General features: G+C 37.8%; 2 protein-coding genes across 2 annotated transcripts; one reads left to right on the top strand and one right to left on the bottom strand.

The window, feature by feature from the left end:
* Positions 1-74: 74 nt before the first annotated feature.
* On the top strand, positions 75-6,012 carry LOC113073645 (peptidylprolyl isomerase domain and WD repeat-containing protein 1-like). The gene is made up of 11 exons (XM_026246464.1): positions 75-189; positions 466-568; positions 994-1,097; positions 1,259-1,379; positions 1,806-2,253; positions 2,363-2,553; positions 3,238-3,427; positions 4,138-4,319; positions 4,400-4,481; positions 4,568-4,750; positions 5,828-6,012. Exons 1-11 carry the CDS (start codon positions 75-77, stop codon positions 5,969-5,971), a joined length of 1,863 nt encoding a protein of 620 aa, XP_026102249.1. The 3' UTR covers positions 5,972-6,012.
* Positions 6,013-6,069: 57 nt separating this feature from the next.
* LOC113073646 (E3 ubiquitin-protein ligase TRIM23-like) lies at positions 6,070-14,795 on the bottom strand. Its single transcript, XM_026246465.1, has 11 exons — positions 14,671-14,795; positions 13,723-13,885; positions 13,508-13,629; positions 12,541-12,819; positions 11,160-11,342; positions 10,863-11,078; positions 10,642-10,776; positions 10,209-10,338; positions 10,009-10,119; positions 9,788-9,912; positions 6,070-8,740 (listed from the first exon to the last, which is right to left on the bottom strand). Exons 1-11 carry the CDS (start codon positions 14,764-14,766, stop codon positions 8,561-8,563), a joined length of 1,740 nt encoding a protein of 579 aa, XP_026102250.1. The 5' UTR covers positions 14,767-14,795; the 3' UTR covers positions 6,070-8,560.
* Positions 14,796-26,036: the final 11,241 nt, after the last annotated feature.

The following is a 26,036-nucleotide window of genomic DNA, read 5'->3' as shown; positions in this document are numbered from 1 at the left end:
GGCGGTGTGTGGAAGGAGAGCCGCTGGTTACCTTAAAACCACCATCGAAGAAGAAATATTAACTTCATTTGAAAATGGCGTCCGACGTTAGCCGTGATGCTTCTGAAAATAAACGCAAACTAGATGAAGATGAAGGCGAATGGGTCGGGCCTCTTCCCAGCGAGGCCTCGCAAACTAAAAAGAAGAAAGGTAATGTTACGGTAACTGGATTTATGCCTCAAAAACCCGGAAGTGTCTATGACTGTGTCTCTAAACCTAGTGAGCTGCCTAACTACAGAGCCCTAGACAGCGTTTGTGGGCATTATAGTCCCTAATAATATGCCTAAAGTGTAAGAGATTTAATTTTCGAGACACAGTTAGCCGTTTCTATCAAATATTGGATGTGTTCTGTGTTCATAGCAGGGTGCTGTTTTGTTTGGTGGCTGAGATATGTTTTATTAATGCATCATATGTCTTCTGCTGCAGTTCTGGAGTATGAGAGACTGTATCTGGACAATTTACCCTCTGCCTCCATGTATGAGAGAAGTTACATGCACAGGGATGTGATAACACACATTGTGTGCTCCAAGTAAGTTCCCTCAGACTTGCCACCATCAGAATATTAATAATATATTTAAATTGTTTTTATTGCATGCCTGGTCAGACCAGTGGTTTTAATTAGATTAGATTAGATTCAACTTTGTCACTGTACATGTTAGGTACAAGGCAACAAAATACAGTTAACATCTAACCAGAGGTGCAATAAACAGTAAGTGCAGAATATACAGTGGCTACAATATGTTACAAATGTACAATAAATTTACAAATAAGGAAGTATTATGGACATAATTTACAGATTTTAAATACTATCAGCATGATATACAGGTATGTGTACTATGAACATACTATACAGTTGGATACACACTTTTATTTTGGAAGCGATTCATCGATGTTACAGCCCTAAGACAAGTGCATTTGTTTGACCTGATTGTGATTTTTTTTTTACCATCCCAGAACTGATTTTATCATAACAGCGAGTCAAGATGGGCATGTGAAATTCTGGAAGAAGAAAGAGGATGAAGGAGTGGAGTTTGTCAAGCACTTCCGCAGCCATTTGGGTAGGTGTCCTGTTATTACATCTGGTGAGCAAAACCCTAGCAAACCGTCCAGAACGAGAGCGACAGTGATCCACAACACGCCTAGCATTGTGGGAGTGGATCTTTCTTTCAGAAAATATCTCCAAACAGTGTTTGTAAATAAGTTTGTTTCTGGTTTGCAGGAGTGATCGAGTGTATCTCCGTCAGTGCGGAGGGAGCGCTCTTCTGCTCCGTGGGTGATGATCAGGCCATGAAAGTTTTTGATGTCGTTAACTTCGACATGATCAACATGCTCAAACTCGGGTAAAGTCTTGCTCTTCTGTGTGGAAATTTTTTATCTGTTTTGCTTTATTTTTACTTATTTTTTTATAAAATATATTATTTAATATTCTGTATTAAATATTTATGGATCATAGATGATACTTTCAAATTATGCATAATTTATTTCAATATAAAATAATAAAAATATATAAGCAAAAATACTGAGCAGTTTGCTGTCATCTGGTGGGAGAAATTTATTTAAAAAAAAAATTTAAGTGTGACTTTTTTTCTTTAAAACCATTCCATTTTTTATAACGTCCATTATTTGTGTGTTCATAAAGCAATGCCACAAAAGTCACATAGTTTTATTCTATTCTGATAACATAAAACATTTAAAACATATATATATTCTTAGTTTAAAGTGATCAAAGACCGTCCGAGTGTTAATAAAGTTTCTTTTTTTCCCAGCTTCCATCCAGGCCAGTGTGAGTGGATCTATAATCCGGGAGATGCCATCTCCACCGTAGCCTGTTCGGAGAAATCGACGGGGAAGATTTTTGTATACGACGGACGGGGAAGTAATCAGCCCCTGCACACGTTTGAGAAGATGCACACCACGCCACTGTCTCAGATCCGGCTGAATCCGAAGTATCGCGTCATAGTGTCGGCTGATAAAGCGGGGATGCTGGAGTACTGGACGGGGCTCCCGAGCGAATTCAAATTTCCACGGCAGGTGGAGTGGCACTTCAAGACCGACACGGACTTGTATGAGTTTGCCAAATGCAAAACGTATCCCACCAGCCTGGCGTTCTCCCAAGATGGCAAGAAAATGGCCACCATCGCCACCGACCGCAAAGTCAGGATTTTCCGTTTCCTCACTGGGAAGCTGATGAGGGTGTTTGACGAATCATTAACCGTAAGTTAGGGACTTATCATTTTAATAACTATATATTTACTCATAAGAGGATCAAATGCATGTTGGAAGAAGGTGAGGTCATTTGTGGTGTCTGTGCACTGGATGGCAGATGTTCACCGAGCTCCAGCAGATGAGGCAGCAGCTGCCTGACATGGAGTTCGGCCGCAGGATGGCGGTGGAGCGAGAGCTGGAGAAGGTGGACGGCATCCGTCTGACCAACATCATCTTCGATGAGACCGGACACTTTGTGCTGTACGGCACCATGCTGGGCATTAAAGTCATAAACGTGGAGACGAACAGGTAGAGAACACGCAGCACACAATAAACACACCTCTTCTGTGATGAAGATGCTTGTCATTCCCAAATGATTTTTTTGTAGGGAGCATAATCTGTCGAGGTGGCACAACAAATATCATCATAAAGAAAAGCTTCATTTGAAAGAATAAAGTCTTTCTCATGAAGCTTAGTTTGTTTGCCATTACTATTATTATCCCTTATAAAATATAATAAAGCGTATCGTTCCGGTCCTTGATTCTGATTGGTTGAGCTGCGTTCGAAGCTGTTGTAAATTACTCTATAAACACACACCTCTGTTTACTTCTGTGTGTTGCTCTGTATCTTTCTGAGGAACTTCATACTTTGGTGGAAGAATACTGTTTATATTAATATCATTACACTGCATTTGCTCTGTTTTATTCTGTGAAACCTTACTACGTATGTGGAATAACTGTTTTATAAAAGCAATAATCCTTGTGAAGCTGTGGTTTACAGCGAATTTATAACCGCTTAGGGGGTCCTAACAGGCTTCTTGTGGCTTATTGCTTTATTTTAACATGATTATTAATTAAATATCATAAATAGCCATTATTTATAAGAGCTAATGTGTTGGGGGATTGTTATTTCTTTATAGTCTATGGTTGCTCCACATGAGTCATTACTTTGAATCTTTTTTTTAACTGTGTCTGAACTGTTTTTGCTGTGCAGGTGTGTGCGGATCCTGGGCAAACAGGAGAACATCCGTGTGGTGCAGCTGAGTCTGTTTCAGGGAATAGCCAAGGCCATGCAGGCCGCTCCAACCATTGAGATGAAGGCCTCCGACAACCCAGCGCTGCAGAGCTCTGATCCAGACCCCACCATCTTCTGCACCGCCTTCAAGAAGAACCGCTTCTACATGGTGAGATCCAGAAGAATCTGACACAATCTGACTCTAGAAGGATGATAATGTTCTGTTGATCATAAATGGGAGCTGGATTTATGTAAAAAATAATTTTGAGCGTGAGTTTTTTTTTTAAAGGAGCAGATCACCCCAAAAAATGATGTGCTAAAAACTTACTCGGCTTCAGGCCATCAAAGATGTAGATTATTTCTTCATGGGGACAGATTTGAGGAAATGTAGCATTACATCACTTGCTCACCAATGGATCCCCTGCAGTGAATGGGTGCCGTCAGAAAGAGAGTCCAAAAGCACAATAATTCAGGGTTGTAAGAAACAAATCCATCATTTAAGTTTTTAAACCATAATTTCTAGCTAAAAGTTGAATCCATAATAAACAAAAATGTCCATCCCGCTGTTCCTCTCACATCAAAATCCCCTTACATATGTTCGCTTGATATGTGCAAAGCAACAGTTTAATGTCCTGATGGATTTCTTACAAACACAGCTTTTCAGTTCACAAGACGTTAATTCATTGTGATGCTTTTATCAGCTGTTTGGACTCTCATTCTGACGGCACCCATTCACTGCAGAGGATCCTCTGGTGAACAAGTGATGTAACGCTACATTTCTCCAAATCTGTTCAGATGAAGAAGCAAACGCATCTACTTAAACTTCAGCGTTATTGTTTTTGCTGTGAATGGGCTTTAATAATATGTTTTTTTGAACAGTTCACAAAGAGAGAGCCAGAGGACACCAAGAGCGCCGATTCTGACCGTGACATCTTCAACGAGAAGCCGTCTAAAGAGGAAGTGATGGCAGCCACACAAGCAGAAGGGCCGAAAAGAGTGTCCGACAGCGCCATCATTCACACCACAATGGGCGACATCCATATCAAGCTCTTTCCTGTGGAGTACGTTTCGTTTCATTGTTTAACAGCAGTTTGGCCTGAGAAGCCAGAATGCTTGTTCATTTATTTCTTTTTCTTCTTAGATGCCCCAAAACTGTGGAGAACTTCTGCGTCCACAGCAGGAACGGTTATTACAACAGCCACATATTTCATCGGGTCATCAAGGTGTGAGCTCCTGGCGAGTGTTCAGACGTGTTCCTCCGGAGGTTTGAGGATGTGATTGAACAGGTGATTTCTCTTGTGTTGTGTAGGGCTTCATGATCCAGACCGGAGACCCCACGGGCACAGGGATGGGTGGAGAGAGCATCTGGGGAGGAGAGTTTGAGGACGAGTTTCACGCCACGCTGAGGCACGACAGACCCTACACCCTCAGCATGGCCAACGCAGGCCCGGGAACCAACGGATCGCAGTTCTTCATCACGGTCGTCCCAACTGTAAGTCCTCCAAACTGCCTCGGGTTTTTGTTTATGGTCAGTAAGATTTGTTTTTGTTGTTGTTTTTGAAAGGTCTCATCACCAAGGCTGAATTTATAAAAAAAAATGTAATTTGTTTCTATGATGCAAAGCTAGATTTTCAGCATCATTACTCAAATCTTCAATGTCACATGATCTTTCAAATCATGTAAATATTTAATCATTTTAATTGAATATTTTAATATGCTGATTTGATGCTTAAACAACATAAAATAAAATAAAAATTAAGAACCTGGGTAATTTTTCTTTTAATAGAAAGTTAAACATTAACAAATATTTTCATTAAATTTCTTTAATAAACCAAAATCATACCGACCCCAAACTTTTGAATTGTACATGTATAAGAGACTGTGAATATTTTAGGTCATTCCTTTTTTTGTTTCGTTAATAGGGATTTGATAAAATAATTTGGGTGTGTTTCAGCTACAGTGTCCATTTTGCTTATGAAAAATTCATATTCACTCTGTTATTGCTGTAAATTTATACAGAACAAAATTATGAAACGATGCCATTCTGTTTCTATATACAGTATTTAATAGAGACAGGAATCATCTACAGATAATGTTAACTGTTGTAACAGTCTAAAATTATTATATAATTAAACTCAGTAGAATTGTCTCATCTACTTCTATGCTTATGTACACTTTAATGTATTCTATTAAAATATTGCATTGAGTAATGTTAACTGATGTTGATTTAATAACAGCTTTGAAGGTTATATTAGTTTATTGAAGGGTCCATCATACTGAGTCAAATGAGCTTGTGAATCTTTTTGAATGATTCGGTAAAGGTTCTTTTGTTTATTGGGCTCTAGTTTCAGCAGTAGAGGCAGGAAACATAATAAAAATTGGCTCAATTACACAATTAGGTCATTCAGTTAATGTGTGGTCATAAAATGAATGTCACACCATTGTCACTTTGTGAATGTCTTGTAGTTACCATGAATCTGGGAAAATCACCAAGTTATTCATTTTGAGCTGACATCGGTTGAGCGGAGTCAGTTCAATTAACTTTTGATCTAATTTTCTCTCCAATCAGCCCTGGCTGGACAACAAGCACACGGTCTTCGGGAGGACCACTAAAGGTATGGAGGTGGTCCAGAGGATCTCCAACTTGAAAGTCAACCCCAAAACCGAAAAACCGTATGAAGACATCAGCATCATAAACATCACCGTCAAATAGATGTGCCGCCTGAGCTGTTCCCTGAGCTGTTTTTTAATAAAGTATCTTTTTTTTTAATAATAATAATACCGTTTCATTAGTCATGCATCATTCAAAGTGTGTTTTCAGCATTGTTTTTAATAGCATAACATTATGAATGGTTATACAAAAAGCCGTCATCAAATCAACAACAAATGTGTGCACTGTGCTTCTTGAGAGGCTTCAAAACTCACATTGACGACAAAGCCTTTCACAACTTCAGATCCTCCTGCGAAGGGGACCAGGAAAGACTTCACACATGCGTTTCATCTAAATACAGTTAGGCAACATCACATAGCAATGAGGATCACTGTTTCAAACCAAAGGATGGTTCCTAAAACCGACTAATGCGGATAATCTGTCAAATAATGGAGCGTTTACATACAGCCACATCTGTGTTATAGCTGAAGATCACCAATGAACCAATATTCATATAATGTAACGGTTCTTGCTTTAGTTAAGATGCGAAGAAATAATTGCTCTAACAAATGAGATATAGCCAGATATTAATAAGCAGTGGACAAATGAACTGGGAGCGAGTTTGTACATTTTATGACAACTACAATCCTAAAATATAAATATCAGTAACATTATTTTTTGCCACAGACACGTCCATCTCTCCTAACATGGTGAAAATACACCTACAACCATGCACCAGTCTTAAGACCACAATGTACATTTCAATAAATATGTCTAGGCTCATTTAAAGCCAAAGAGTCACAATAGCCATAAAAAAATTATAATAATGGTATGCTTTTGGGTGAATCACATTTCCCCCCAAAATCAATTTAAATTTGCATAACTGAAAAAAAAAAATGAAAAAAAAACAACCTATACTGCTTATTTTTCAAACTTTACAAAGATTTAGCTCTCGTAATTTTCATAACAATGAAGCACATTATACTCCATAAAATTGTGTTGAAATTTCTTCCCAGTTATAATTTTCACTACTGTACTACGATTTATTTTAACATGAATCCATAAAAGCCAATCCTACCATGTGTAGCATTTCACATTAATGAGATTTAGGTTTTTTTTACATAATGTTAATGAGGATATGAGGGTAAGATGTGCTTGATTGTAAAGAAAATTCTTAATGCTCCTAAAACAGGTTTCTTCTTTGATATATTAAAGGAAAGCATGACCTATTCATGTTATCAGATTTTGTGAACTTCACCCCACTACTTTCATGTAACTTTAGAACAATGGCATTGGAATGTGATCACGTTTTTTCTCACTATTTCAGTAGCTAATCTGACACATGAACAGACACTTCACATTGCAGAAACTGTAAATCTGGTCACTGATGCCTAGTTTTCTCCTTTCCTTGGGCTTTTCCTATGATTAAACATTTAATAGATCTATCTAAACCTTGTGCTGTTTGCACACAACACTATTGGGATTTCATGAGGGTGTCTGTACAGAAATGACCACTATATTTTGCTTAAGCACATCTACTATATATATGTGCAAAATATCTTTAGGCATTAGTCACTATTACACAAATGATCAAAATGAGTAAAGTGAGCATCATAAACTACATGTTAAAGGAATAGTTCAAAAGTGAAGAAAATAAATGCTGAAAATGTACTCAAGATGTAGAGGAGTTTGTTTCTTCATCTGAACAGATTTGGGGAATGTAGCATTGCATCATTTGCTCACCAATGGATGCTCTGCAGTGAATGGGTGCCGTCAGAATGAGTCCAAAAGGCTGATAAAAACATCACAATAATCCACTCCAGTCCATCAGTTAATGTCTTATGAAGCAAAAATCTGTTTGCAAAAACTAATTTATATCACTTCCTCCAGTGAAACCTGAGGTATTGTCTGAATCAGGAAAGAAATATGCACAGATCAAAAACAAGCCGTAACAGCTGTAAACATACATCAGTGGATTTTGATGACAAACACACAGCTTTCTGCTTCACAACATGTTAACTGATGGGCTGGAGTGGATTATTGTGATGTCTTTATCAGCTGTTTGGACTCATTCTGACGGCACCCATTCACTGCAGAGGATCCTCTGGTGAACAAGTGATGCAATGCTACACTACTGTAAGTCTGCTTCCACGAATAAACAAACTCATTTACATCTTGGATGGCCTGAGAGCGAGTACATTTTCAGCAAATTTGACTGTTTTGACAGAGTTTAGTTTGTAATGTCCATCAACTTGTTTTTAAAGGAACAGTCCAGGTTAAATACACATTAATGAACAGCATCTGCAAAAGTTTTTGATTACAATCTCTGTGATAGGGGCCCAAGCAGGGACTATCCAACAAAAAGCATGTCTACAGGGCAACCAAAGCAACTGCCAGAGCGGAGTTGAAATGATGTTTGATGGGAACCGGCAGCATGTTGCCTTGTATTTAACCTGGAGTCCTCGCTTCAATCCCTCCTATTTAAGCTCCACTTATGTACACCACTGAGCCATGAGCGCACACAGCAGCCAGTCTACTAATGTATGATGGTATGACGTGGTACTGTGGGTAAACAGGAGCAGGGTGACTGTGCAAATGGCATGGTCCAGCTTGAGTTAAGTCATAAGTCTATTAAGTGTGGTTAAGCGTCCCTCAGGCCACATCCAGAACTCCTGCAGCCACCAGCTGGCGTGAGAGCCAGTCTAACCCCTCGTGTAGACCCATGCCGCTGCGGGCGTCACAGCCCTGGATGTGCCAGCTGCGGCCGCAGCACAGTTTGTGTAAGCTCAGGAGCTCCGTCATCTCCTCCACAGACACCGCGCCGGGAACGTCCTGCAGAAAGACAAATCTTGTTATGAGTTCAAGGTCAACGATTTGATTTACAAAGAACACTCATATTGGCAAAATGCAATAGTCTGATAAATACATAATGTACACTATGTGTATAATAGTCACGTTGAATTTCTGATATTTTTTTTTTAAGCACATTTTACAGATTTATTAGTCGAGTGTACCTTTACTCATAAAATTAGCCAAAAAAGAGGTTTAACTCAGGCGGAGATATCAAAAATGATTAAATCCCCATGAGAAATATTCAAAACTAATGCGATACACAAATAGCAAGGGAAGACATGAGCAATGTACAGCAAAATGCTCACTGGGTCAGTGAGGTCAGAAAAAAAAGGTGGAGAAGAAAAGACATGTTAACTGCAAAAGATTTAAGAATTAATGTGAAGAATTAGGTGTGAAACTATTAAGAACCATTTAGTCTCCAGTGCCACTATTTTCCAGAACTGAAATCTTCCTGAAGACTCAAGAATTAAAAAGGTGTCAGATTCTAAGAGACTTTGCTTGGGTAAAAAATAAAAAAAAAATGACCCTCACTTAATAAATATACCGTATTTTCCGTACTATAAATCAAACTTTTTTTTCATAGTTTGGCTGGTCCTGCGACTTATAGTCAGGTGCGACTTATTTATCAAAATTAATTTGACATGAACCAAGAGAAAACATTACCGTCTCCAGCCGCCAGAGGGCGCTCTATGCTGCTCAGTGCTCCTGTGGTCTACACTGAAGACATAGAGCGCCCTCTGGCGGCTGGAGACGGTAATGTTTTCTCTTGGGTCTAAATAAATGCGACTTATAGTCCAGTGCGACTTATAGTCCGAAAAATACGGTAACATGCTGAAGTATTGTGAAATACATTAAGACTAATTTTTAATAGGCTTTAGGGACATTTAAGTTGCGAGTGACTCTTTAAGGAGGACCAGCATCTTTTTCCATACATATGCATATAAGGCACATTATTGAGATGTGTTTGTATGAATGTCCCTCCACTTAGAATTTCTAGTTGAAATGAACATTTGTCAGATCTCTCACCTGTTTGTTGGCGAAGATGAGCAGCAGAGCATCTCGGAGCTCTTTCTCCGTCAGCAGTTTGGCCAGTTCACTGTGAGCCTCCATCAGCCGGTCTCTGTGACAGCTGTCAATCACAAACACCACCGCTGGGAGACGACAGAACAACAGTTTCAGTCACATTCACTCATTATACAAGTAATGTGTCTGTGTGGGTTTCAACACCACAGTAAAGTGAACTGCACCTTGTGTGTTCAGATAGTAGTGTTTCCACAGGGGACGGAGTTTGTGTTTGCCACCAACATCCCAAATGGTGAATTTCAGGTTTTTGTACTCCACAGTTTCCACGTTAAAACCTAAAACAGAAAGTAAAACCTCTAAATATTCATACGAGAAGGCGTGTTTGGATTTGTATACATCCTGTATTGTAGTTTCAAGTAGATACCTATGGTCGGTATGGGCTGCATAAACTCATCTTGCTTCAGTTTGAAGAGAATAGTAGTTTTGCCAGCTCCATCTAACCCCAAAGTCACAACCCGGATCTCCATTTTTGGACCAATGTGCACACGGTTGTCCTGGAGAAAAGATGCACTCGTCAGTTAAATTAGGATGAAAGGTCCTCTTTTGTTTCACCAGACTGGGATTCCCAAAATGCCTAAAATTCCTTAGTTTTTCTATTGGTATGCATTCATCCAACTACTTTTCAGTTATTACCTTCAGCAAGTATGAAAATAATAGGAAAACAAACCAAAAAACAGGCATTTTCAGGATGCACGGTCACCTTATTTCAATAGCTAAAAAATGTAAAATACAAATTGCACCACATAACATTTTACAAGCAGAACTGACCGTGCTATGACACAAAAAGGTCAAATTACCTTAGTGAAGGTAACAGGGATGCCTGCATCCAGCTGAATGTGGTCGGCCAGCTCTGTGAACTGCTGCTGCTGTTTCTGCAGTGTTTCTAGTAACCGGTTGATCTCCTGTTTCGCTAACACCACCCTGCAATCATCCTAGAGAAAAAACAGAACAACAGAGCAGCTCAAATGCCTGAAGTGCTCAGGACCCCAGTGATTGTGTCAGGTGTTTGAGTCTGTACCTGCTGCAGTGTTTTCTCGCAGTGCAGGCAGGCAGTGGACACCTGGGACAGCAGTATGGTCATGTCCTCCTGCTGCTGTCGAAGCCAGATCAGCCTCTCTCGGACGTGTGCGTCCACCACGCTCAGAGCCATCTCCTCCTGACGACACAGCGTCTCGTGGAGATCCGCAAAATAGGCACGAACGCAAGACCGGGCGCTTTCGGCAGCTCCTGGTACCTGAGTGGAAACCAGGGAAGAGTTCAGTGCAAACTTATTTAGATTGCAAATACGATATGAACACCCAAAACACACTCCTACATGTTCAGTGTGAGCCATGCCCATGCTGTCCTCCACGATCTGCTCTCCTCCTTCGATCTGCTGCACGATGCCCACTAGTTTCCTGGAGTACTCCGACACCTCCTCTGTGAATGTACGGATGCAGTGTGCCATGTCCAGAATAGATGCTCGGATCTGGTTGGCTTCAGCCTCCAGCACAGCATGCTGGGGAAGTGTTTTCATGAGAAAAGATTGAACATGGGAATCAGGCTCAGTACAAAATATCCTGTTTCCAATAAGACAGAATGTGTGAATGGGTACAAATTGTTTGACTGACAGTGAACTGATATGATTCTAGATTCATTGGCATAGTATTTGATTCAACTAAATTGAGAACAACTGAATTAAATTCAATACAATAAACAGCAAACTGATTAAGTAAAATAAATAAATATATAAATAACTGTCCAACTTTATTTTACTATAGTTCATAGACTATTATATGTTTTATTAATACTTTGAATCAAAGTTATTTCAGTAATTAACAAAAAACATTGTGTTACTTGGAATAAAATAAATATTAGCAGAAAAAAGATATTTTTTCAACTAGTAGCAGTTCTCATTTTAATTTAGTATGGCTGAAGTATAATTTTTCATTAGTATAAACTGAAATAAAAATAAATATATAGATATAAAAAAATACTAAAAATTACAAAAGCAAACATTAAAAAAAACTTTAATTAAAATAAAAGCTGAGGATATAAAAATAAAAACGTAGAAAATATGTAAAAAATGTAGAAAATATGAATAACTACAACAGTATTTCTATGAAGCTATATAACACGGAGTAATTTTTTAATATACATTTTCCACATTTTAATTTTAGTTTAAGTATTTTACATTTTTTTTGTTTAAATTAGTCATTTCGCAGTGTGTGATTTATTATTATTATTTTAAATAAGTCTATACAGCTTTTATCATTATCTCAGTTTTAGTTCTAATTATTTTAGTACTTCAGGTTAAACGAAATGAGAAATATTGCCTTACAAGTAGCAGATTTTTTTTTTAAATGAATGTTTATTTAATTTGAAGTAAAAACGTATTATAAGTAAGGCTTATTTCAAATTAAATGTTTTCTAATGTTTTAGTTTGTTTTATTTTACAATAATCCCGCTTCAGTGTTACTGCAACTGAAACAACACCATTGCAAATTATTAAGCCATATTTCAAGAGATTTTTCAAATACATAAATCCAGTTGCATCAGCACCTTAAAAAAAAAAAAAAAAACATTAAACAGTGCCTCTAAAAAAATAACTGCATTGTTACATTCCTAAAAATGACTGAAATCAGAAAATCTGCTTTAAGACTCAATGCATGACTGAACCAAGTGGTTTTGAATTATATTGCATTAAAGATCTGCACCTTGTGTCCTTGGTGCTTCCCGTACTCCTTGCACACGCAGCACATGAGCGGCCCCGGCTGGCAGCCGTCCTCCAGGCACACAAACTCAATGGCGTGCACCTGGTGCTGTGGACAGAGCATCTTCTCATGGGGCTTGTCTGCCAGCGGCACACGCCGGTGTTTGGCCAGTGTCCGGGTGGAGTGGGTGAGCTGGGAGCACTCCGCACACAGATGTGTGGCACAAACCGTGCAGTACATGGAAGCAGTGTGAGTCTCATCCTCATCACAGCGGATTATGCACTAATAGAGACATGAGAAATGAAATTAATTGTGTTCATAAAAAATGATTCATAACAATATATAGCACGCCCAAATCAACTGTAGGTGTGCTGGATGAAATGATAATATAAACTGGTAAAAATATAGAGCTCATACAGTACACACTTGTGTCATGACAAATTTCAATGAGCAAGATTATAGTCAATCAACCCTCCTCAGACTTACAAAACATGCAAAAGCTCATTTGACAACCAGCTGTTAATAATAAATCACCTTCACATTTCACAAAATCCCCCCAAAGTCAAATTATCCCCCATCCAACCAAAATTCATCATTAAGTGGTATTAATTGATTTTACACTCTTTCAAATGATGTGTTGTCAAACGTGCTCATACTTTTGCATGTTTCGTAACTTTGAGGTAGGTCCTTTCACCAAAACACTGCTCATTAAAATTAGTCATGATGCAATCTTCAGTACCTGCACAATACTGAAGGTCTTCATATATAGTTTATAAAGGGAGCCACAGCAATAAAATAATGTTTGTATAATAGAACTAAATGTATTAATAAAACATCACAATGATAAATATATATATATTATTAGTATTAATAGTATTCTTATTAACAACATTATTATTTTTATCATTGTTACTATTATAAAGAATATAAAATACCCATTTTATAATAATAAAAAATGTCTATCTCTAACCTCTCCCATCTCTCGAAGCACATCCTCAGACATGCCCGACTGACTGCTTGCCCCATTCTGCAGCCGTTCAAGCAGTTCTAGCAGAGCAAAGTTCTTCTTCAGGCCCCACACACCCGAGTCTCCTGGAGTGTCAAATCAGATGGAGTGAGACATCGCTTTCCTTTCTTTAGGCTTATACTGTTAAATGAAGAATAGAAATGCAGTGTTTAACTCACCCAGCTCTGTGGCCTGTCGGTCAAAGGGACAGCGCACTGCCCTGCCGTGAAGAGGCAGACGGGTCAAGCAGTCGTGACACACCGTGTGTCCACACAGCAGCAGACGCGGCACCTTGTCGCCTTGCAGTGAAAACACATCCTCGCAAACACCACACTCCAACACCTTGAGAGTAGCACAAACATATGCAAACTAAAGCTTTAAAAATATATATTTTGCTTGCAGGGGTTTGCTTGTGCAGTCTTTCTTTAAAATGACACATATGGCATAGTTTTGGTTGTCTAACTGAATCACATTTACATATGTCTTGGGTGTCTAAATGCTTTTTGGAATAAAAAAAATTAATATAAAAAATATACATATTGAATTTATATTTTAAATAACTAAGACTTGAATTAATATATACAAATTAGCACGAATTAAACATCCCACTATGGTTTGCCATGATCAGTAAATTACAATCATATCCAGTCCAATGTTATTTTGCAGCAACATACATATCTGTTATACATGAATACGCATTGATTGAGCACCACTAATTTATCCATAATTTCATAACAGCAGCTTTACAATTTCTCAAATAAGTCTAATTTGAGCCTAAATGTGCACCTTAGGTTTTTAGACACAGCCTCTCTAGTACCACAGGTTGATCATTTAGCTAGCCAGCTAACTCAGTTAGTGCCATTACTTTCAAAGCTGTACATTTATCAATACAACACAATATTTCATTACAAATTAATGTTTAAAGTGTCATGATGAGTTTATAAACGAGTGTATAGCGGTGTTTAACACAAAGAACGCAGTGACAGTTTTGAATGTTGCTATCATTAGCGTGCTAACGCCCTGCAGCAGCTCACTGAACTCCGGCAGGACAGAAAATAACATCCACCACATGATTTTTATGAGCTAAACCTCTAGTGTAGTGGTTATTTATGTCGTATGCGTCATACCTTCACCGCATTAGCGGTTGTACTGCGGCCGTGTCTCACACAAGGCTCCATCGCTGCTGCGCTCGTCTGTTTATTTACACCGACAGCAGCGGCCATCCTCGGACTGAACCATCTGATGACAAGTCGATGTGAACTTCACACACTTTTGTTGGACACGCTCAAGCTGTCAAACAGCAAATGAAAAATATCATAAGAATAAAATCTTCTGTTAACATCTTCCTATCACAAAGTTGTATCACGGATATGTATTGTATGACTGAATGAACTTATACCAATCGTTCTCATAGTTACCCCTATAATGACAGTGGATCGGTCCGTCAGCTGTTTCCGGTGTCTTTTGATACTGTGCAGGTGCTCCGCAAAAGTGTTTAGAAGCGATGACAGTTTCCTGCTTTTTCTTGAGTTTTATCCATTTTTCCATTGAGTTTCCTTTCATTTTCAAGTCTTTCGATATTTTTGGTTTTGGCCTCAATTGTATTAACTCAAATCAAACGTTGTATTTTTATAATGGAAATGTTTCAATCAAATTACAACATGATACTGCCCATAGTTTTAAAATAGAGGCATCCATCAAGGCTGCCCTGTTATATATTTTTATCTGCTTCCTATGTAATTATTAGCCATCCACATTCAACAGTCACTTAAAGTAACAGATAACTGTAAAGCTTAGTTGTGAAGATTATTATAGTGATAATTGAAATAATTAATGACAGAATTTAAATTTTTGGGTGAACTAACCCTTTAAATCTTGCACTCGTGTTTAGTTTGTTAGATGTTCTTCTGAAGGCTTGCAGAATCTTCAGAGGAGTCTGGACGGCATGATGAAGATGAAAAACTGCATACAAAAGCAAGGTGAAGTCGACTACTTGTGTTTTCCAGCTATTAATCACAAGTGGGACTTATAAAGTTTGTGAAAACATAAACGTGCACGTATTATGCACAGTACTGTTGGGCGATATGGTAATTTTTCGAATCATCATATCGTGAGCCCATGATATCGACGATATACGATATTATCGTGCATGGGTGGAGCAAGAGGGAGACTCTTTGTTCTTGTCATAGCATAACTATTTGGTGTAAACGGCGCAGGTGCGAGAGAGAGAGCTTATGGAATAACCAATAATCGAAAAAATATACTTTCAAGCATACTGATAAACTAACGTTAAATATAAAAATGATGTATTTAAATCAGCTAGTTCATAGTTGGACACAACTATCTTGCGTCCTCTGCTGCATCTGCGCCGGAAGTTATCAGTCTAAATGTTCTGCAAAATCAGTCAACGGTGAAAAATCAATAGTCGATTTCATTTAAAGTCCAACAGTTTAACACTAATATTGGACATACACGAACACGTTAAATATAAAGTATTCAAAACAGGTAAGTAAAGTTGAATTGAACTGCTGCATCAGTCCTACAGCGCTCCGGACCGCACGCCTTATAACGAGACCGAGGCACCTCCACAGAAACAAGAATGAGATGCATCTAACATAACTGTGACATTAATCTCAGTTAGTGAGGGCTCGTTAAAAATATTGCACATATATAGGCCGTTCATATAAGGTGCAATGAAATCCCTTATATCTGCAGACGATGTGCGTCTGTTTGAGGATGGAGACTTTGTAATGGCCGAAACTATGTATTTTGCATGCATCACATTATTATGTGTCCTTTAAGAGACTGGTCACTTAACTTATAACGCACACTATGTGGTGATGACTTGAGAACCACTATGGATGATAAGGTCGCTCTGCCACCTTGTTATTATTTTGTCTTTACTTTATTTGTGATGCCAAGAAATAGTTACTCTCTAATGTATGAGAAGAGCGTGTTGTCGTGTAGCAGCCATTAAATGTGTGGGAAACCAACTCCGCGATATTTATCTCTTTCATTTTGTGTGTGTGTGTGAAATGCCGTGCTGAAGTGAAATAGCTGGGCAGTTTGATAGCTGAAATATAATAGGCCGCCTAATAAAAATAATGATAGTTATTATTATAATAATTTAATACATTAATAGGAGAATGAGCCTAATATCGTCTTGACTATCAATAGAGACATCTGCTATCCTCGATATCTCTGACTATTGTCGATACACCATACTATCGTCGGCACAACACTAATTCACCCACCAAACGTGGTATTTTCAGCTAGTCAAGATTACAAAGACGTTCCTTAACCAGTAGTTCTAGTGGCGCAGAAGGTCAAAATTGTGTCATGCATATTTTGCCGTGATTGACCGGGGTTGAATCTGCCTTTTGTCAAACTTTTTTCTCCCTTTTCAAATTTCAAATCACATCAGAAAAGCATAAATTTTCAGTGAAAATGAAGTAAATAATCAAAAAGTTGAAAATAATACAGGGTAGGTGTAGGGAGGGCTTTGTCCCAATAGGGTGGCATCCATTTATTAATTTGAATTAAAATGAAAATTTACTCTCAATAAATTCCTGACTCTCCGGATTGCCACTCTGCTACTGCTATGGAGAACTCAGAAATCACAGATAGGAAAGAGTTCAAAGGGTGGTGTTAGCGCAGTGGATAAGACACACGTCTGTGGTGTGAGAGACCCGGGTTCGAATCCACTGTGAGACACCAATGTGTCCCTGAGCAAGACACTTAACCCCTAGTTGCTCCAGAGGTGTGCGACCTCTGACATATATAGCAATTGTAAGTCGCTTTGGATAAAAGCGTCAGCTAAATGAATAAATGAGTTCAAGTTCATTTATTTATAAAGCACATTTAAAAACAGCAACAAGATTGACCTGTGCATTAAAATCAAACCATAAAACACAAAGAAAAAAACATATAAATTTAAAACCAAAGAAATGACAGATAATCAAGACCATAATAAGAATGGGATATTAATAGGCCAGATCAAGCAAGTGTGTTTTTAAAAGGAACTTAATTACAAGCTACAGAATGTTCCATAACCGAGGCCCAACCACAGAAAAAGCTTGATGTCTTCAGTTCCATGCTTCAGTTTTTGACGCCTTGGGAGTGAGAATAGGTTGAACTATATACTGCACTGAAATCCCCACAGCACTAACACAGACTGGCAGCCGGTCTTGTCACAATTTATATTTTAAATATTCAATAAACTAGTTTAGTTTATTAGTTTATTATTTAATAAACTAGATTATTGCATTTAAACAAGTCTTTTGGAACAAACATTATTATCACAGTGTCAACCATCCAGTCGTTTTTAGGGGAAATAATAAAAACTACACTGGTAAATAATGCTAGAATTATTCTGTTGGACGTACATTACTGTTCAAAAGTCATTCTCACCATGCCTGCACTGATTTGATCCAAAATCCAGTAAAAATAGTAATTTCATGATATATTATTACAATTTAAAACAATTATAATGCAATAGTAAACAATTTTCAGCATCATTATTCTAATCTTCAGTGTCACAGGAAATAATTCTAATATACTGATTTGGTTCTCAAGAAACATTTCTGATTATTATCACTGTTGAAAACAGTTGTGTACAATTTTTTTTTTCTCCAGGATTCTGTGATTAATAGAATGTTCAAAAGAACAACATTTATCTGAAATAGATATAATATGTAACATACACTACCATTCAAAAGTTTGGGGTTAGTAAAAAATGTAATTATTAATTCGTTTTTTGGGTGGAAAGAAATGAAATAAATTAATAATTTTATTCAGAAGTGATCAAAAGTGACAGTAATTACATTTAAAATGTTACAAAAGATTATATTTCAGATAAATGCTGTTCTTTTAAACTTTCTACTCGTCAAAGAATCCTGAACACAATTTGTACACAACTGTTTTCAACATTGGTTTATGTCTTCACCCACCGATCATCACCTTGAGAGCTGTTAAGGACAAATGAGTTGACTTTTGAGTATGTTAAACTCATGAACTATTATAAAGACTATATCTTGTTTGCCCAGTTGTCTTGCACTCTTTGAATAATACCCAATCTCATCCTTATCATTCCAGCCTGATAGCATTTTCCCATCCTTTTGGTCCTTAAACAGGTCTATATGAAGTTACTGACTACTCATTTATTACTTTTCTCTGAGACATTATGAAATAATTATTCCTGTACCACTGCTGAATCTGAATATAATTCAGTGAGTCTGAAAACCATCTGAATATTTTATACTGTTTTTGAGAATTTTCAATGTATTTTGATGTCAAATGCTTTTACGGATCTTCAAGAAAAATATGAATATATATGAATTCCCCTGGTATATTTGCCATATAGTTTCCCTTTTGGGTCTGCTGCTTTGTCACCCTCTAAATCCAGTATTTCTTGGAGAAATCCATTTAAAAGAAGAATAGCTTATCTCTCTTTGTTATGCAGCATTGGACTGATTTTTCTTTATCAAAACAGAAGCCTATTCTATTATGTAAGCCTTTTTTTTATAAAAAGTTTATATTTATGCATATTATTTTCAAATATATTGTGTATTTAAATTGTATATTGTGAGACTAACCCCCACCAAACAAATAAATACAAATGTCATGGTGGGGACCCCCATAAGACTTGATTCAATTTGTGCACTGCTTTTTACTTTACTGCATTTCATAAAACATATCGTTACTCCTTATAATATATCACGCGAGTTAAACATAAATATAACATAATATATAACCGAGTTAAACATAAATTGTAACCATTAATCTCCAAGTACAGCGTCCCTGGGAAGCCCAAACAAAGATGATTGGACTCCGAGATGAAAATAACAGCGGTTCGACGACATGGCGACAAACAAAAACGCAGCTCTTCCTTCTTCTCCGTCGGAGCACAACAAGGCCACGCCCCCCTTTTTGTGAATTCATGTTGGCGGAGGTTAGTCAAAAAACTGTTTTAATGATGTCATTACTGCAGGAACTAGAGGGCTGTAGTCCAAATGGGTCGTTCGTTGTAGGCGAATATTCTGTTAAATCAAATATCTCGCTTGGCATTGAACTTTGAGCTTTAGAATTTTACAGATATTATTTATACTCTAACAACAACATTACACACTAACTAAAGTTTAAAACATGGGATCACGAAGAAGGGGACCTTTAACATTTTAAATCTGATCACAAATCGCACCAAACAATTCGTTTACGAATTAGAATGATCAGATTGCAGCTGTTCTAGAGTGGACAGCTCACTGATTCAAATGAACCATTTAGTGCAAATCTCCAGTGAATTGAATTCACAACCCGGGAGATCTTGTGAGCGCGCGTGCGTCTGATGCTGTTAAAAGTAATTTATTAATGTTGAAAATTAGGATTAATTATTGTAACTGAAAATCATATTTAGGTCAAAACTGTCAGTTGTTTGTGAACTAAATCTGATATAAAGAGTGATCTATTCAAGCCCACTGAAATGCTTGAATGCATATGATGCAAACACAACAATCAGTGTCTCTCTGTTTTACGTAAAAAAAAAAAAACACTAAACAAAACATTACAATACCACAGGCCGTAATGTCAACAGTTTTATTAAAATACTTAGCATTTAGCCCTATGTGACGTCTGTTTTTATATTGTTTATCAACAACTAGCTGAGTAGACAGATACGAATATTAATTCATAACCATACTGGAAATAAGTAAATATTGTTAGCTGATGCTAACTGTCAAGCTAACAAGCTTGCTGGTGCTAAGTTGAGGTAATTTTTATAAAGTCCAAATATTTTTATTCGACCATTACATCTGGGGAAAAAAGAAGGGATGTGATGTTCCGCAGTAATTATCAAAGTGGGAAGTGATGCCCTCTGAGGGGTTTTGGCCAGGAGTGTTTTTACACCACAGACAAAATTATGAGAATATTAATTAAAATATTAATTATTTTTTCCTTAAAATGGTCTTCCTAACTCCAGGCCTTATTCTCATGTCATTTATAACTGTGATGTTCAGCAAAACAAAAACACTTTTTTCTTATTGGTGAAAATCAGGGCCCGTATTCACGAAACATTTTATCTTACCATTAAGAGTTCTTCTAAATAGCAGTAAAAGTTTTTAGCTAAGAGATTTTTTCATAAAAGCTATTCACAAAGCTGCTGAGACAAAATTTTACTACGGAATAGACAGAAATCTTAAAGGGGGGCTACAATGGTGTTTCGTGTATTCAGAGTTGTTCACATTGTTAAAGAGATGGATTCTCATGCTAAACATGGGCAAATTTTAAAAAAAATAATAATTTGGATGAATGACGGAGAATTTATGTGTAAAAAAAATCTTACTTCTGGGTAGTACAAGTTTCGGACGATTTTTTTCGATCGTGGATCTAATGACGTAGACGGAATCGGTCCTTATATGAGCATTTCTCCCAGAAAAGCGCGCACACATTGACCAGAGGAGAGTGAGACCACGCACATCAACACGCTTCAAAATCGTCAGCAGTGCTGCATAGAATTAGTTTGAGAATTTCTCCAAATAAGTGTGTTTTTAGATGTGAGGGAAGGTTTACCATGTTCAGCTTCCCAAAGAACCCAGAGTTAGTTATGTATTATGATATTGACCCACAAACAAAAATGTAGATTCTCACCAAGTAAAAAAATAATAATAATCAGGCCCCATGCAGTTTATTTATTAGAAGCTTACAAGATAATGTTTAATAAAACACATCCAATTTGTTGCTATTGTCTAGGGCCATGCACAAACATTTTAGGGGGCAGGTGAAAAAAACAGTGCCCTTCTCACAATTAAGTGTTTAACATGTTTTAATCAGTAAATCCATCCATTTCGCTGTCAGGAGTGGGCGAGGCTGACACGAGTGAACAAGCGCTGCTGCGCGCGTGCACACTATGACAGAGCACATCCACTATAGTGGATACAGTATACAGATCTCATCTGTGTCAGCCACTATCAGCACCCGGTTGATGACAGAATAAATGACTGCTCATAATCCAGCATACGGCATTCACATTGATCAAGAGTGAATGATTTGTCCAGTGTTTTTTTTTCTCTCCTCATCACTGTTGTTGTAATGTCTGGGAATCCAGAATGTGCATCCATCAAGAGAAACATATATTAACTGAACCCAGTTAGTTTTATGTGCTATTTGTAGCAAACCATATTACAGATGCTTTGTCAGATTTAAATTGAACCGCGGTCCCAGCGTGTGCCGAACCGTGTGTGGTGAACTGAACGGTATGGGTTTTTTTCAGCGAACCTTGCCACCCCTAGTATCTGTGTGTTTTAATTTCAGAAGACCCTCTTTAATTGCCATGTTTTCCTTGTAGTCCCTGAAACATTGTTTGACACTACAGTAGTTCATTGCCTGACTATCACACAGCTGCCTCAATTCTTGTTCTCCAAACAGCAGTGGCACTGGAGAGGGCAAGGTGTCAGGTGACAACACATTTATTAATTTATTAACAAAAAGCACTAACTCATGCTCTGGGACCATCCTGGACTGCATGCATGAATTAGTCAGATGTTAGATAATTATTATATAAAATTATATACTTTTTAAATATTTTATTTTTAAATATCAAATTGGTGTTAAAAAACTGAACATTTTAGTAACTAAGCAGAATTGTATTAGGTTTAGTAACAACAATTGATATTGTTTACGTGGTAAAATTTCTGATCAACTTATTTTTTATTGCTTCACACATTGGCTTGTTTTATGATTTAAATTCAGTTCAGTGCTTGATTCAATAGTGATTCAATATTGACTCATTTGTATAAATATTAGGTAGACTACACAAGATAGGCATTCATTTTTTCTCAAGACAAAAAAAAACCCTAATCAGGACAGATATTTAATGCATTTTTTATTTATTTATTATAAAAACAACTGCATTTAACATTGTTCATTAGCTAGAGATCATCCGTTCACGTGACGATATAGGGATCTGTCACGTCACATTTACAAGCGCCAAAACGGAATTTATTGCTTGAATTTCTAAATAAAATTGACAGAATCTGAGAGATGAGATTATTTTTTATAACATAAGTATCCTGCTCTATCTTGTCTGTCAGTCTCCGTGTCCTCCATGTCAAAAGTGCTCGGTTAGGACCATCCTGCCGCAGCACAAATATCGTTCATAGAAGATCCACTAAGGTTTTTTTTCCGTTTTGGGTTGAACATGTGACATCATAGAGAAGCAGCTCCCCGCTAAAAGTTCAGAATAGTTCAGAGTAAACCTATAGCATGAGGTTAACATAGATGATTTGAAGAAGTCAATATTGGGGGCTTGTGATATGTCAATAAGGATAGCTGGAAATGCTAAACAACGCGGGACCGAGGACAACGAGCAAGTGGAGTTAGCATTGGAGCTAACTTCCAGAACAACGCAAGTACTAGAGAAAATGTCAGATTTGAAGGCAGTCCCATGGGAGATAAGGGAGTTTAGACATGAGACAGCAGATGGTCTAAATGGCATCAGAGAAGATCGTAGAAAGACGAATGACAGGATTGATGAAGCTGAAAGACGAATCTTGGGACACGGAGGAGCGAGTCCTGAGCATCGAGGAAGTCACATGGGAGCTCATCAAGCTCCAAAGAAAGTTTGAGGAGAAACAAATTGATCAAGAAGGAAGGGGGAGAAAACGTGTTTGCATGGGATCAAATAGGGGGCTGAAAGTGATGCAGAGTCAGTGGGGGCTTTTGTGGAAGGTTTATTTAGAGAAAAGCTAGAGTTGCCTCCAGCGTACCAGCTCAGTCTGGAGCGAGCCCACCGATCGCTGTGACCATGCCCATCCGATGATGCTCCACCAAGATCCATAGTAGCTACATTTTCAAGCTACAAATGTAAAAAGGACATTATCAAGAAAGTATGGGAGAAAAAAGGTTTTCTTTTCGAAGGGAAACGAGTGTATGTGGATCACGATTACGCACCAGAAGTGATGAAAAAGAGAAAGGAATACGCTGAAGCAAAGAGAGTACTGAGAGAGAACAAAATCAGATTTCAGACTCTGTTTCCCGCAAAGTTTCGTGTTTTCTATAGCCGCATTTCCACTGTCGGGCCAGTGCGAGCCAGGGCTTAAAACGGGCCCGGCAGGGCTAATAACCGCTAATAACCGATGGCCGTTTGTTTGCATGGTTTGTTAAATATTAAAATTCAAAAGCATTGATGTTTTACTATTGAATAAGTAATACATTAATCATAATGAATTAATTTATCAGGACTCAAAATTAATCACACAGAAATACATTTATTTCTATTTTATTTATTTATTTTTAACGCATATGAAAATAGCCTGCTTATTCAGTCGAGTCTGTTTCTGTTCATTTGTAGCCACAGTAGCATATATACGTCACATTTAGAATGAATGATAATATCTCTATTTTTATAAAGCTCCCGAACGAAAAACATTACTATATTTTTATGACAGGCTACAAGGAGCTAAAATCTCGAGACGAGACTTAAGACAGATAATATGTTACTAAATACACGATTGTGATATTTGCCATGTTTACTATGGTAACCTTAATGTTTAGCGTGCATAGTCTTTTACATCGCTTATAAATATTTATGCATTGTTTAGTGATTATAATCCACACCGGATCAAGTTATTTCCAACACTCGCTGCTGACTAAGAGTGAGTTTTGAGCTCAACTTATTTTAAAAAAGTTTTCTGAAATGATCCACACCGCTGACGCTCTCAAGACGTGGAGAAACTCTGACTTTGTTCATAACCACTTCTATAGCCCCAGATGGCCCACTTTGGCCTAAGGTTTTCGTCGGGCCAAAAAAACCTTGCCGTTGGCCCCAAGGAAGCCCAGACGATGCACGATCATGCACCGGAAGTGACAGTGGAAACGCGACTGGCCCTGGCATGCACTAGCACGTCTGCTTTTAGCCCGACAGTGGAAATGCGGCTTATGAGGAAGACACATGCCTCTACAACTCAGCAGCAGAGGCAACTAGAGACATGGTGGACAGAGGATTCCGGATGCGTATTGTTAAACCAGCTGTTGTCATGATTCTGCCCTCGTGTCCTTGATTTTTCCCTAGTCTTGAGGCAGGATCATGACAGACCCGTGTTTTGTGTACAAGCACATGGCCTTGTCTTTGGGCCATGTGCTTGTGTTGTCTCGTTCCCTTGCCCCGCCCCCCTTGTTATCCTAGTCTTGTCGTGATTGTCCTATCTGTGCCACCTGTCGTGTCTTAATTATTCCCCTATTTAGATCTCCTAGTGTGCTCTGTCTTTCGTCGGTTCATTGTTCCACATTTGTGAGTGTTTACCAGATCGTGAGTGTCTCTAGATGTTTCTGTACCTTTGAAGTCTTTGTATACCATGAGTGTTTGTTTGTAGTTAGTATTTAAGAGTTTGTTTATCGTGTCAATCCTGTCCTGTTAAGTTGTTTAGTTTCTGGCCTAGCCGTTGTTTCCCCCTCGTGGGTTTTGTTTTCCCCTTTTGTATTTAATAAACCCTGTGTGTTGTGATCCCTGTCTGCACTTGAGTTCCTCCCTTACCAAACCCTGACAGCTGTAGATCCATTGGAGAAGATTCAACACCGGACATGGCGCTCCAGCCTGGGAGCAGGCAGACAGGATCAGACGGAGACTTCTACTTTGGGTTACAAGGAGAATCTACAAGCCTTTAGAAGATCTACGAAGACTGTACAAGAGTAAGCCCATCAAACTACACTAACCGGCAGTATACTGCATAGGGGACTAAGACTATATCTCTGCATTATATTCCAGCGTTGAATAAGTATGGTCTATTTGAGCAATTGTTTCTTTCCTTGTTTCAGCGGAGGACAAGTGTGTACAATGGGAAATTTTTCTTCTTTAATTTGTAATTGGGGAATTTGTTTAAAGTTCTGACTAAGAATGGTCATGAGGTCCCCCTGACCCACAGGGGCTATCCTTCCAAGCTTGCAGTGAGCTAAGGAAAGGTCGAAGATTGTAAAACCTCTTGTTTGGAAATTGTGTGTTTTTTTTTTTGTTTGTTTGTTGTTAATTTTTTGTTCACAAGGTAAATTTTTTTGTAGCACAGGGGGTAGAGACTTTGATTTTAAACAACGTTTTTCTAAATTACAACACAAAATAGTAAATTGAAAGTAGCCTCTTATGATGTCAACAGTTTGGGTAACCCAGTTAAAAGGTACAAGGTAATTAGTAAAATGAATAAAGAAAATGTTGGGATACTTTTTTTTACAGGAGACCCATTTAACGGATAAAGAGTATTAAAAGCTGAAGAGAAGAGTTTTTATCATCTTAAACAGGGCTGGTCATATAATTAGAATATCATCAAAAAGTTGATTTATTTCACTAATTCCATTCAAAAAGTGAAACTTGTATATTATATTCATTCATTACACACAGACTGACATACAGTATTGTTCAAAATAATAGCAGTACAATGTGACTAACCAGAATAATCAAGGTTTTTCGTATATTTTTTTATTGCTACGTGGCAAACAAGTTACCAGTAGGTTC

The sequence above is a fragment of the Carassius auratus genome, unplaced genomic scaffold (genome assembly GCF_003368295.1).
Source record: "Carassius auratus strain Wakin unplaced genomic scaffold, ASM336829v1 scaf_tig00012656, whole genome shotgun sequence".
In the NCBI taxonomy this organism is placed as follows: Eukaryota; Metazoa; Chordata; class Actinopteri; order Cypriniformes; family Cyprinidae; genus Carassius; species Carassius auratus.
This window is presented reverse-complemented; position numbering and strand designations above follow the sequence as displayed.

Excerpts from the sequence above, each read along its gene's own strand:
- LOC113073645 (XM_026246464.1), top strand. The coding sequence starts at position 75 with ATGGCGTCCGACGTTAGCCGTGATGCTTCTGAAAATAAACGCAAACTA. Across the intron at positions 1,380-1,805 it reads ATCAACATGCTCAAACTCGG|CTTCCATCCAGGCCAGTGTG; the intron begins GTAAAGTCTTGC and ends TTTTTTTCCCAG. Across the intron at positions 3,428-4,137 it reads AGAAGAACCGCTTCTACATG|TTCACAAAGAGAGAGCCAGA; the intron begins GTGAGATCCAGA and ends TTTTTTGAACAG.
- LOC113073646 (XM_026246465.1), bottom strand. The coding sequence starts at position 14,766 with ATGGCCGCTGCTGTCGGTGTAAATAAACAGACGAGCGCAGCAGCGATG. Across the intron at positions 11,079-11,159 it reads GCATGGCTCACACTGAACAT|GTACCAGGAGCTGCCGAAAG; the intron begins GTAGGAGTGTGT and ends GTTTCCACTCAG. Across the intron at positions 10,777-10,862 it reads GCGAGAAAACACTGCAGCAG|GATGATTGCAGGGTGGTGTT; the intron begins GTACAGACTCAA and ends TTTTTTCTCTAG.